General features: G+C 41.9%; 1 protein-coding gene across 2 annotated transcripts in view; it reads right to left on the bottom strand.

The window, feature by feature from the left end:
- The window catches only part of LOC115167015 (sodium-dependent noradrenaline transporter), a 57,413-nt gene extending 43,168 nt beyond the window's left edge, over positions 1-14,245 (bottom strand). The window contains exons 1-4 of one of the 2 annotated variants that reach the window (XM_029721022.1): positions 13,952-14,245; positions 12,978-13,472; positions 10,701-10,832; positions 5,058-5,295 (exon numbers count right to left, since the gene is read on the bottom strand). In XM_029721022.1, coding sequence (XP_029576882.1) covers positions 5,058-5,295; positions 10,701-10,832; positions 12,978-13,275 — 668 coding nt within the window. In that variant the 5' untranslated portion in view covers positions 13,276-13,472; positions 13,952-14,245. The remainder of the gene's footprint in view (positions 1-5,057; positions 5,296-10,700; positions 10,833-12,977; positions 13,473-13,951) is intronic. The other variant, XM_029721021.1, reaches the window with a different exon arrangement.
- Between the last annotated feature and the right edge of the window lie 276 nt (positions 14,246-14,521).

Here is a 14,521-nt window from a genome sequence, read left to right as displayed (position 1 = left end):
ATTGTAACTGACACCTGCTGTGTCTCCGCCCCGGGACGTTGCCATGACACTAATGACTATACTCCAGGGACCTTTGCACTGCAGCACCACAGATTGCAGGGCAGCCGTGATCAATGAAACCAATAATAAAGGCCTAATAGGAGAGGAAATGAGGGCCTAGCACATCCTCAGTCAGCTGAGGAGAGGACAGCAACACATCACACAGCAGCACATCAACGTGGCCTGGTGTGAGAACCAGAGCAATGCAGCAGCAAAGGAAAAGTAAGCTGTGTGTGTGTGTGTGTGTGTGTGTGTGTGTGTGTGTGTGTGTGTGTGTGTGTGTGTGTGTGTGTGTGTGTGTGTGTGTGTGTGTGTGTGTGTGTGTGTGTGTGTGTGTGTGTGTGTGTGTGTGTGTGTGTGTGTGTGTGTGTGTGTGTGTGTTGAATGTTACAGGTTAACCACATGCCCTCAAATCTCTAAAATCTCTTGAGAAAATGTCTCCTCTGTCTCTGTTCATCTCTAGGGGATACAGGAGGATCAAATCTCCATATCTCAGAACTAAGAACACCTGCAGCTCCTTGAGACTCTCAGAGATCACTGCTCATTACATAAGGAGGCAAACTGACGTCAGAAAGAAAGAGAAAGAATAGAGAGGGAAAACATGAGGGGAAGAGATAGAGAGAGAGACATTAAGAGAGAGAAAGAGAGAAAGAAAGAGAGGGAGAAAAATAAAAAGAGAAGAAAAGGACAGAAAGAGGTAGAAATGAGAAAACGAGGGGAAAAATGAGAGAGAAAGAGAGAATGTAAGAGAGAAAGATGAAGAAAAAGAGAAGAAAAAAAGAGAAAGAGGGAGAAAGGAGAGGGAGAAAATGAGGGAAAGAAGGAGAGAGAGAAATATGTTGACTCAGTCACTGTGACCTCTCCCAGAGTGTGCAGTGGCAGCGTGCAGTGGCAGCGTGCAGTGGTCTGATGGCCTTGTTCCTGTTCCTGGTGCTCTGTGGGAGCAGGGGTTTATGTCCCCCACACAAGGCCTGACTGAAATATACAATGAGATTAGAAGTGTTGTCAGAGAAAAATCACTGTCTATTCTAGAGCTCCCACTGCTTGGGTTTCTGTGTTTTTCATTCAGCCTGTCTAGAATCAACTACAGTAATACTGGGATATAGTGGCTCTCAGGGGAGTATGGACCTAAAGCTCTTTGATAGAGCCGTTTTTTTTATTTATTTATTTCACCTTTATTTAACCAGGTAGGCAAGTTGAGAACAAGTTCTCATTTACAATTGCGACCTGGCCAAGATAAAGCAAAGCAGTTCGACAACATACAAAAACACAGAGTTACACATGGAGTAAAACAACATACAATCAATGATGCAGTAGAAAGAAATAAGACTATATACAATGTGAGCAAATGATGTGAGAAAGGGAGGTAAAGGCAAAAAAAATGCCATGGTGGCAAAGTAAATAAAGTATAGCAAGTAAAACACTAGAATGGTAGATTTGTAGTTTGAAGAAAGTTCAAAGTTAAAATATAAATAATATGGTGCAAAGGAGCAAAATAAATAAAATAAATAAATACAGTAGGGGAAGAGGTAGTAGTTTGAGCTAAATTATAGATGGGCTATGTACAGGTGCAGTAATCTGTGAGCTGCTCTGATAGCTGGTGCTTAAAGCTAGTGAGGGAGATATGTGTTTCCAGTTTCAGAGATTTTTGTAGTTCGTTCCAGTCATTGGCAGCAGAGAACTGGAAGGAGAGACGACCAAATGAGTATTTAAGGTCTGTGAAGATGGTAGAGTACACAAAGAATGACATTTTCTGGTAAATAAATGCAGGAAGATATGCTGATAAAGGAACCAACTTGACTCCATTGACTTCCTTTAACTACCAAGAATTGAAGGTCTATGAATAATTCTTACAGTACGGTAGAAGCAGTGGTTAAGTGGAGGGTAAACGCACGTAAACGTTGTTCACCTAACTTTTTTCCCACAACAGTTTACCCACCTTTTGCACAAAAAGGCATTGAAAGTATACGGAGAGTAACTTTATTCACCACAGATGGCGATCAGAGTTTACCCACCTATTTTTTTACCACTACATCACTGGGTCGAAAGAATGAGTGCGATTTTATGCTAAAAGAAAGAAAATAGGATGTAACGGGAACTGACTGTATTCAGGTTTAGAGGGATTGATGAGAGAAAAACATTGGAGGAAATCCAGAGATGTTGATTACATAAACACACAAGACATCAATGCAGATCAGCATTCTGGTAGAGGGTCTTTCATCTGCTCTTATTGGCCGCCTGTCACGCACTCTTAGGCTGAGTCCCAAATGGCTCACTATTCCTTATATAGTGCACTTGTAAAGTTTGGAATGCAAGCTTAGAATGTTTTGTTGGTGCCTCCCTGGCGCTCTACTCTGTACTGCACATCAGCTGCAGGATAAGGATGCTGCTGTATGTCCCAGTCATTTCAGACGACTTCCTTTGGGCTGCAGAAGTAATCTTCACAGAGAACTCTGGAAAGGAATTCTTTGAAGTGCAAACGGATGGGGCTTTTCGTGTCAACTTCAAACGCAGCATCTAAGCTTTTTATGCCTTTCTGTAGAGCAATCGGTATATGGGCGGATGGCTTCAGACATTTTGGGGATACTGCACAAAAGTTTTAATGACAGCGGCCCACTTCACAGTTGAATTGTTTGAGTATGAGTAGGGTTGCAAAATTCCTGAAACGTTCAATAAATTCTCTGGTTTTCCCGAAATTCTGCAAAGGCGGGTTCCTGGAATCAGGAGGGAATAAGCAGGAAATCTGTAATCCTCCAACCAGGATTTCTGGAAAACCGGGGAATTTATTGAAAGTTCCAGGAATTTTGGTAACCTAAAATGAAGTGTCATATACACTGGTACCATGCAGAGATGCAATAATAGTCAATAAAAACACTTTCAATTTAGATTCATTGCTTAGTAAAGGCCTTTGTTGCCTGAACACGTTCTGCTCAGCATGTAAGCAGATTGAGCCACGTCATCAGAATCTACTGAATGGTAAAAGTCACTCTTCAATGAGACAAGGGCCCAGAAGCTTAAAGACACACTGTAAGATTGTGACTCTGCAGAAGTCCAAAGCTTATCTATTCCTCAAGCCACTCCAGAACTTTAGACTTCATACTGGTCAGTCTTGGTAAGATGTAGAGTGAGTAAGCAGGGGTTTCACGGCAGGTGATGAGAGTGAGTGTGGTCAGTTTGCTGTCCACTCACTGATGTACACTAACTAAATATTGATTTATGAAGACCTGCCATACTGTACACGCCATTAATAATACATTTAAAAACAGTTATTTCCTGTTTATGAAATGCTTAAGTGTACAATGTCCACTTCAAAAAGTGGCCAGACTAAATAACCAAGATTCTAAAAGGTTAAGCCTACTTCTAACACATTTAGTCTCTAATGAAAATACTTATTTTGACACAGTTCATATTTGGCACAGTAGGTCAGCTCTATCCCAACGAGAAACATGTTAAAAGGCTGGTTTATTTATCTTTTAGATTCCGCGACAGAGGAGGGTCAGACTCAAGACACACATCAGAGGCACAGGTCAAGAACAGGACAGGACAGGACCCACTGTACTCACTCATAGGACAGGGACAGAACCCACTGTACTCACTCATAGAACAGGGACAGGACAGGACCCACTGTACTCACTCATAGGACAGGGACAGGACCCACTGTACTCACTCATAGAACAGGACAGGACAGGACCCACTGTACTCACTCATAGAACAGGGACAGGACCCACGGTACTCACTCATAGAACAGGGACAGGACAGGACCCACTGTACTCACTCATAGAACAGGGACAGAACCCACTGTACTCACTCATAGAACAGGGACAGAACCCACTGTACTCACTCATAGAACAGGGACAGGACAGGACCCACTGTACTCACTCATAGAACAGGACAGGACAGGACCCACTGTACTCACTCATAGAACAGGGACAGGACCCACGGTACTCACTCATAGAACAGGGACAGGACAGGGCCCACTGTACTCACTCATAGAACAGGGACAGAACCCACTGTACTCACTCATAGAACAGGGACAGAACCCACTGTACTCACTCATAGAACAGGGACATAATCCACTGTAATCTCTCATAGAACAGGACAGAACCCACTGTACTCACTCATAGAACAGAAACAGAACCCACTGTACTCACTCATAGAACAGGAACAGGACCCAGTGTACTCACTCATAGAACAGGAACAGGACAGAACCCACTGTACTCACTCATAGAACAGAAACAGAACCCACTGTACTCACTCATAGAACAGGGACAGAACCCACTGTACTCACTCATAGAACAGGGACAGAACCCACTGTACTCACTCACAGAACAGGAACAGGACAGAACCCACTGTACTCACTCATAGAACAGGACATAACCCACTGTACTCACTCATAGAACAGGGACATAATCCACTGTACTCACTCATAGAACAGGTACAGAACCGACTGTACTCACTCATAGAACAGGGAGAGAACCCACTGTACTCACTCATAGAACAGGACAGAACCCACTGTACTCACTCATAGAACAGGGAGAGAACCCACTGCACTCACTCATAGAACAGGGACAGAACCCACTGTACTCACTCATAGAACAGGGACATAATCCACTGTACTCACTCATAGAACAGGACAGAACCCACTGTACTCACTCATAGAACAGGGACAGAACCCACTGTACTCACTCATAGAACAGGGACATAATTCACTGTACTCACTCATAGAACAGGGACAGAACCCACTGTACTCACTCATAGAACAGGGAGAGAACCCACTGTACTCACTCATAGAACAGGGACATAATCCACTGTACTCACTCATAGAACAGGGACAGAACCCACTGTACTCAATCATAGAACAGGGAGAGAACCCACTGTACTCACCCATAGAACAGGAACAGGACAGAACCCACTGTACTCACTCATAGAACAGGACAGAACCCACTGTACTCACTCATAGAACAGGACAGAACCCACTGTATTCACTCATAGAACAGGACAGAACCCACTGTACTCACTCATAGAACTCTGCAGCCGGCGTCATCTTGTACTTGGCATAAGACGTCCCGTTGCCCAGGAAGGATCCGTTTAGTAGCTTGGGGTCTGTGCAGTTCGGACTGTTCCAGGCGTTTCCACAATGGAGCCAGGGCAGCTCACTGGTCATAGAGGAGAACAGGTAGTACAGGGACCAGGCTATGATGACGTTGTAGTAGAAACCCACATACAACGCTATGATGATCACAGTGTAGCCCACACCTGAGGGAGGGAGGGAGGGAGGGATATGAACGAGAGAAACAAAGAGCGAGAGAGCAGAGAGAAAGAGAGATGGTTACATACTGTAGGTTACATAGGGTTACAGAGGGTGGAATGCTGCTACTCCTGTGTAATGCCAATCATAAATGTGTATGTGTGAGGGAACACAAATATCAAGCCAAACTATGCAGCATGTATCCACAAGACCTTGGACAGCAGAGACTACTGAAAAACAAGCACAGCAGTGGAATACCAGCTAGTATTATGTAAAAAAAAAGAACTTGAGGAAATGTAAGGATTCAACCACTTATTTCACCTGATTCAATGTATTATTTGAGCAAGATGTGATGTGCTATAACTCTACCATCAGAACAAGCAGCAGATGAACTTAACAACGTCAGTTTAACATTATCTTTTTTACTTTTACCCCTTTTTCTCCCCAATTTCGTGGTATCCAATTGGTAGTTACAGTCTTGTCGCTGCAACTCCCGTATGGACACAGAGCCATGCGTCCTCCGAAACACAACACAACCAAGCCGTACTGCTTCTTGACACAATGCGCGCTTAACCTGGAAGCCAGCCACACCAATGTGTCGGAGGAAACACCGTACACCTGGCAACTGTGTCCGCGTGCATGCGCCCGGCCCGCCACAGGAGTCGCTAGAGCGCAATGGGACAAGGACATCCCTGCCGGCCAGACAACAATATACAATAGACTTAATGTGTAACATACTATAAATCACAACACTGCCTGTAAACTTCTGGTGAAGCTTTCAGGTTCAACAGTTCAGATGTCATGGTGTGTGTGGTAACAGTATGCCATGGTGTGTGTGGTAACAGTATGCCATGGTGTGTGTGGTAACAGTATGCCATGGTGTGTGTGGTAACAGTATGCCATGGTGTGTGTGGTAACAGTATGCCATGGTGTGTGTGGTAACAATATGCCATGGTGTGTGTGGTAACAGTATGTCATGGTGTGTGTGGTAACAGTATGCCATGGTGTGTGTGGTAACAGTATGTCATGGTGTGTGTGGTAACAGTATGTCATGGTGTGTGTGGTAATAGTATGTCATGGTGTGTGTGGTAACAGTATGTCATGGTGTGTGTGGTAACAGTATGTCATGGTGTGTGTGGTAACAGTATGTCATGGTGTGTGTGGTAACAGTATGCCATGGTGTGTGTGGTAACAGTATGCCATGGTGTGTGTGGTAACAGTATGTCATGGTGTGTGTGGTAACAGTATGTCATGGTGTGTGTGGTAACAGTATGTCATGGTGTGTGTGGTAACAGTATGCCATGGTGTGTGTGGTAACAGTATGTCATGGTGTGTGTGGTAACAGTATGTCATGGTGTGTGTGGTAACAGTATGTCATGGTGTGTGTGGTAACAGTATGCCATGGTGTGTGTGGTAACAGTATGTCATGGTGTGTGTGGTAACAGTATGTTATGGTGTGTGTGGTAACAATAGTATGTCATGGTGTGTGTGGTAACAGTATGTCATGGTGTGTGTGGTAACAGTATGCCATGGTGTGTGTGGTAACAATAGTATGTCATGGTGTTTGTGGTAACAGTATGTCATGGTGTGTGTGGTAACAGTATGCCATGGTGTGTGTGGTAACAGTATGCCATGGTGTGTGTGGTAACAGTATGTCATGGTGTGTGTGGTAACAGTATGTCATGGTGTGTGTGGTAACAGTATGTCATGGTGTGTGTGGTAACCGTATGTCATGGTGTGTGTGGTAACAATAGTATGTCATGGTGTGTGTGGTAACAGTATGTCATGGTGTGTGTGGTAACAGTATGTCATGGTGTGTGTGGTAACAATAGTATGTCATGGTGTGTGTGGTAACAGTATGTCATGGTGTGTGTGGTAACAGTATGTCATGGTGTGTGTGGTAACAGTATGTCATGGTGTGTGTGGTAACAATAGTATGTCATGGTGTGTGTGGTAACAGTATGTCATGGTGTGTGTGGTAACAGTATGTCATGGTGTGTGTGGTAACAGTATGTCATGGTGTGTGTGGTAACAATAGTATGTCATGGTGTGTGTGGTAACAGTATGTCATGGTGTGTGTGGTAACAGTATGTCATGGTGTGTGTGGTAACAGTATGTCATGGTGTGTGTGGTAACAGTATGTCATGGTGTGTGTGGTAACAATAGTATGTCATGGTGTGTGTGGTAACAGTATGTCATGGTGTGTGTGGTAACAGTATGTCATGGTGTGTGTGGTAACAGTATGTCATGGTGTGTGTGGTAACAATAGTATGTCATGGTGTGTGTGGTAACAGTATGTCATGGTGTGTGTGGTAACAGTATGTCATGGTGTGTGTGGTAACAGTATGTCATGGTGTGTGTGGTAACAGTATGTCATGGTGTGTGTGGTAACAGTATGCCAACTGTATGTTTATTGTTGTACAGTGTCTTGAGATTTACTGGATACTTCTAAAAAACCACATCTCTCCTTCCTCGCTCCTCTGATCAAGGCTTTTGGAAAAGTGGACAGGGAGAGCTGAAGATGGGAAAATGAAAAAGAGAGGTACTGTATATAGGAGAAAGGAGAGATGAACGAAGGAGATTATAGGGAAAACCCACTGGGTACAAACTGGTTGAATCAACGTTGTTTCAATGTAATTTATCAACATATTGTGACGTGGACTCTGTGTGTAATATACTATACATTGAGTTTGGTAAAACTGTTGTTTTGAGGGTGAAATTTCAACCAAAGGATTATGTCGTCATAGTTACCAATTTTCAGCGTAGACAAAGCTTGAATAAAACATGTTGAATTTGTATGTTGAGTTATATCCACTAGCATAATAAATGATAGGCTGGGCAGCACCTCTTACTGGAGAATGTCTCTATCTACAGCTATCCCTTTGGTCTCCCAACCAGGGTTTTAAAAAAGCCCAGCTTTGCTTTGAAATGTATCACTGACACCATTGTGCTATCGTGAGAATGAGAGATCTCCACTTAAAAACGAAATAGATTCACTGTTGCTATTAAAGTCATTTCCAAAGGGTAGGTTTAACAGAGGTTTAACATATAGCATTAATGATACTATTTAGGCCTATATAGCCTTTGCATCAACCGCTATTGTTTCAATTCAACTTAAAAATAGACAATAAATAGGCCTAGGATTTCAAGTTTAGCTTGATTTCAAATTTAGTCTACAAGTTTATAATGAATATGTTGGATTCAACAGCTCCATCTCAACCAAAAATCAAAGTTATAGAACAGGACAAAATCAAATCAAACTTCAAATGCACTTTAAATAAAGTTGTGTTTGATTTTGTCCTGTTCTATAACTTTGATTTTTGGTTGAGATGAAGCTGTTGAATCCAACATATTCATTATAAACTTGTAGACTAAATTTGAAATCAAGCGAAATTGGAATTAAAGCCAGACTCAGTGGCACAGATGAAACTTTCCAAGCAGAAGATACATCTCCTTCAAATGGTGATACTGTAACTATAAATGTCTTCTTATGTAATCATATAAAGCGGACGTGTTGAAGATCGCAGGTCTGTGGAGATCTTCACAATTTCTATAATAATCTCCCCGGAAACTCCAACAGCATTGATCACTTGCATCATGAATATACTTTTAATGTAATCTCAACTGCAATTCAGGTCATTTGGTTGTGCTATTACATGAAGCACTGTGATAACAAATTAAGTTGTTGTATTAATCAGCAAAATCACTGTCACTGTGTTCCCATTTCAACTTTGCTGTGCTTTTAAATGGCTTAAAGTGCATTAATACACATTTAGGTGACAACGAAACCAAAATCAGACATTGGTTTTCCATTGGAATTTGGTTTTGCTTTTAGATGGTTGAACGCATACTGACCACATTTACATGCACATCAATATCCCGTTATTATTCAGGATACTCAAGTATTCTGTGTTTGAGTTGACGCATATAAACATCACATCCAGTTTACAATAACCTGAAAAGGCTTGAATCCCGGCTATAAGAAACCTGGATAAGATGCCTGGGACAGGCTGATTTAAGACGGGATACTGTGGCATGTAAACATCCTATCCCATTTACTGTTGTTTCTGTGGTCTGTGCTGTCAGGCTCAGTTTCACATATCAGGAGTGTTGTGTGATGATGTTTTCATCTGATTGTCAAACTAATCACTTCAAAAAGTAGGTTACCTGCTCAGTTCGATCCACACAAAGAATTCCATAATAATTTAGCATACTATAATTAATTTACTACAATTTAAATTACGTTTCTGCTTATAATTTCCGACATTTGGGAGGCCATATTATAATTTCCAGCATTTGCCATTTGTTTGTCAACTAAAGATTCATACATGCAGCTTCTCTTCTGTCATAACTTCTGCCTAGTTACATCTTCTGCCTAATTAAATAAAGGTTATATAAAAAAAAATGACTTGTTGCCCCAGAAGACTAAATAAAGTAGTGCTCACCAGAATAATGTCTTCCATGGATAAAATGAATGCATTAGTAATCTAGTTAACACCGGTAAAGTTGTCTGTCCAAATGGCATCAGTTTGACCTGTTTTAAGGAAATGAAAAGCTGAGAAAACGAGGAAACATGTTTCAGATAAGACTTTAGTTCGTCTTCGGTGCATAATTTATGTGGTTGAAATACTGTCTGCTTGCATAACAGTGTGAAAGATAACACATTACACAAGCATTTGCATTTTATCAAGAGATGCTGAAATAAATCAATTATATTTCTTAACTACTGTTCCCGAGACAAAATTAACATTTGTTGTATAATTTCACTGCAAGAAATGCATAGTTCTGCAAGAGTTAATATTATATTACACTACATGTGAGAGGTTATAGGCCTACAGTCAGTGTCCATAGTTCAGTTACTATTCCATTTAACCTAAATTAACTTAAATTATAAGTATTCCGTTTATTCATGGATACAGGTATACTCATGAGCGGGATATATCATCTATATTACGGCCGTAACTTTTGCTGGACCCCAGGAAGTGTAGTTTCTGCCTTGGCAGCAGCTAATGGGGATCCATAACACTGACAAAATATCAAAGATGCATGTAAACAGCTTATACCGAATAAGACCTTAAGCGGGATATGAGCTACTATCCGGAATACTGTGCGCCTTCAATAAACTTTTGGCAGTCTTTTTGAGTGGGTGAATATAGGTTGCAATCTCATTCATCAATGTCTTGTCCACATTGTCCAAATTGAAATGATGTGGTGTTCCCACTGGGAAGGAACATTAAAAGAGCGGGGAAAGGAAGGAGGGGAAAGGACAAGTGGTGAGTGAAAAAAGAGAGAGATGTTCAAAGATAGAGAAGAAAAGAGAGGCCAGGAGCCTTGAGAACGTGAGAGGTGGGAGATGAGGCAGAGATCAGGAAAGAGATGGAATACAGAGATGGGAGAGAGAGAGAAAGCTCACCTTTAAAGACAGGGCAGATCTTCCAGACTGTAGCAGCTCCTTCCCTATTGTACTGTCCCAGGGCTAGTTCCATATAGAACAGAGGCATCCCAGCAATCACCAGGAACAGAATGTAGGGGATTAGAAAGGCACCTGAAATCACGACAAAAACCCACAAAACAACGTTTTTGAATGTGATCCTTTTGGCATTTGTGTTGCAGCCAAGACAACATATTTAGCATTTTGTGGGTGTTTTCGCCCTAGCAATTTGTGTTGATGATGATATCTAAAGAAAAATCACATGAAACAGACATCGACATGGACTCTCCAGGCACAGACAGTGAATTGTTCATGCTTGGTAGCTTTTTATGTTCCAGTGAATTCAAGGAAGAATAAAATTCCCTTCATCTGGTATAATTAAAAATATCTTGTATGCAACATTTTAACAAAGAGCTGAGCGTTGGGCTGCATTAAAGCCTTTCAGAGAGCGCCAAATGAACATGACCCACAGCTGAAGAGTTGGCACCACAGGACACAACATTGCAACACAGTTCACCAGATAAAGATACACATGTCTATTTTCACCATGTGAAGTGTAATGCTGCCAAAGGGGACAGGAAATCTAGTAAACACTAGTAATCACTGTTATTACAACAAGCTACTGAAGGTCTGTGGTGGCAAACCCAAAATGTCACTTTGTAATTAACATTCACTCGGCTCGATTATAGATATATTCAGGTGCAATTTTTATGTTTTCTCTTGTTTTGGTCATTTGATTTGGTCATTGTTGGCAATCAATAATCTCTGTAGTTAGCCTTTGCTTTGTTGTTCTTTCTTCAGATTTGTGATAACCGTGACTGGCACTTCTAACAGATGTTATCTAAAACTCTTCTTATCAAACAAATGCAGCACACATATTTCAAGTGATTTGCTTACTTGTTCCACCACCACTACTGAGCCACTGAAATATGCCTAAGCCATTATTATTCACTCTCAACCTGGTCTCAGAGCATTTTGTATTATTCTGTACGTAAATCTGAGGCATTACATTTAGTATATGTTAAGAATCACAATTCGTATATGTTACAAATTAGCAAAACGTACAATATGTTACGAATTTGCAGAATTTATGATATGTTACGAATTCTAGCTAGTTGGCTAGGTGGCTAACGTTAGCTATCTGGCAAACGTTATCTAGGCTAGGGGTTAGGGTTAAGGTTAGGAGTTAGGTTAAAGGGTTAGGGGAAGGTTAGCTAAAATACGGGTTGGGAAAGGTTAGCTAACATGCTAAGTATTTGCAAAGTAGCAAGTATTTGAAAAGTTACAAATGAGCTAAAGTTGTCTGTCATGAGATTTGAATTCGCAACCTTTGGATTTCTAGAAGTTAGCATTACACGCCCACCCACCCAAACCATCTGTAACCATACCAAAAGTAACATGTCATACTAATTTGAGTGTCAGGGATACATTTTTACTATGTTAAGTCTGGATTATGAGATCAGGCTGTAACTCTTAATGGTCAATACCACATATCGAGGCCTGCAGGCTGGATCTGGCCCTCGAGCCCATTCAAAATTCCAAAACCAATAGTTAAAAACAATTGTTGAGCAAATTTTGACTGCGAGGAAATATAATACATTTTAAGTGTGCCCCCCCCCCCCCCCCCCTCAGACCTCGGTGAAGACCGAATGCGGCCCGCTTATCTAGACACATTTACATTAAATTATTAATTATTAACATATTTGCATAGCTATCTGTTCAACTGTGAGTATTTAAATATTTCCTAACATGTGCCATCAGCAATAAAGCACTTATGAGCCAGCAACTGGTGTGAATGGGTTATGAGTCAACCCTTTACAGTAAGATACAGTTGCACCAAGATACAGTATTTGCAGTTGAGTCAAACCACACTGACCTGAATGAATTTATGCAATGAGGTATTTCCGTTTTCCTCTTAAACTACACTGACCTGAATGAATTTATGCAATGAGGTATTTCCGTTTCCCTCTTACCAGCAAAGCCTCTTGGCTCAAGAAAGCCTGCGCAAAGCTATTTGGGGATTTCAAAAAATCACTGACTAGTCACTGGTACGTATGGTAGCATACAAACTAACAGATTGGCAGATTTTATCATAACATCACGAAGAAAGTTATTTCACAACAGTAAAACAAACTTGATATTAGTTCCAAAGCAGTCTCGCGTTGCCATACCAAGCCTGGTTCTCTACGAGGATAGTTCCAAAGGAACCTGGGAAAGTCTTAACAGAAGTCTTTACAGAAGTTATAACAGTTCACTCACCACCTCCATTCTTGTAGCAGAGGTAAGGGAATCTCCAGACATTGGCCAAGTCCACTGCGAAACCTATGACGGATAGGAGAAAGTCTATTTTCTTTCCCCATGTTTCTCTCTCCGCCTGCTCCTCAGCCGTGCAGGGGGTGCCGTGCGTGCTGGGGGTGGGCATGATGGTCGAACTGGTATACTGGACCCCATTTTGGTCCTTCACCAGTATCAGTTCCACTTCCTTCTTCTCCACATTGCAGGGTTTCAGCGGGGCCACTGATGACAGCTTGTGGTCTGGCAGGACCTGGATGTTCATCTTTTCTCCGGTGTCGGTGTGCAGCTCGCCGACGGCCTTGTGCTCTCACCGCACGGAGGGAGTATCCGTGGCGGAGGTGATGCTCGCGCTGCAGTGGACCGTGATGACGATGGGAGTCCCGCTAGCGTGGAAAGGCAAACTCTGCATAAGTGATTATTTTCTCCACGAACTACAGTGGACTCCACCGCATTCATCGGCTAGAGAGGTAAAACAATAGTTTGCAGAGGTAGAATTGTTATGATAAGTTTTATAGCTACACTAGCGCACAGAGAGGAATAGGCAATACATGGGTGATAGAAAATGATTTCCTTGTTTCAGAAACCTCAGTCATGTTTTACAAATACATTGTCTTATATTATATTAAATCATATAAACTACTAGTTATGCTATTGGAAACACATTTCAAAATGTTAAAATAAACGTAAATAACAGGTGAACGTCGTAGAATAGGCTAAGGCTATTCCATTGCTCCTGCGTATTTCTCATAATCCCCGTGCGCATTTGTTGAAAGCAGCTAAGCAACATTGGTTAACACAATCAAATTGATACAAACTGGCAGCAATACACCATAAAATATCAGTTAAAAGTACAATAGTATAGTCAGTGATGCATAGTATCGTTATTAAAGCACATTAAAACCCGTATAAGTAGAAGAGGAGCGACGGTTGGTCCGTACTTGTGAAGCTACGGACACCTCTCCATGACCCGTTGCTGCTGTCGTCCTGCTGCGTCTGAGGAGAGACTGCCCATTCTGATGGAACTTTAAGACTCGCCTTCTCATGAGAGATAGACGATATACATTCAGAGCTTTTAAATCAGGTCCTCTCTCTCTCTCCACGTGATTTTTTATAATTGAAAATGTTCTTTCTGCTCCTCCCTCCCTCACTTCATGTTGGATCTTTCTTGGCACGCCGTCGCCACTGTTGTGAAGTGCGCGCCAACATGCGCCCTGGTCTCACCTCGCCAAACCCGCAGCACCAGACCTAAAGGAATATACATTACATGACCAAAAGTATGTGGACACCTGCTCATCAAACATCTCCTTCCAAAAATCATGGGCATTAATATGGAGTCGGTCCCCCCTTTGCTGCTATGACAGCCTCCACTCTTCAGGGAAGGCTTTCCACTAAATGTTGGGATATTGCTGCAGGGACTTGCTTCCATTCAGCCACAAGAGCATTAGTAAGGTCAGGCACTGATATTGGCCGATTAGGCCTGGCTCGCAGTCGGTGTTCCAATTAATCTT

This window comes from Salmo trutta, chromosome 29 (assembly GCF_901001165.1).
Source record: "Salmo trutta chromosome 29, fSalTru1.1, whole genome shotgun sequence".
Taxonomy (NCBI): domain Eukaryota; kingdom Metazoa; phylum Chordata; class Actinopteri; order Salmoniformes; family Salmonidae; genus Salmo; species Salmo trutta.
This window is presented reverse-complemented; position numbering and strand designations above follow the sequence as displayed.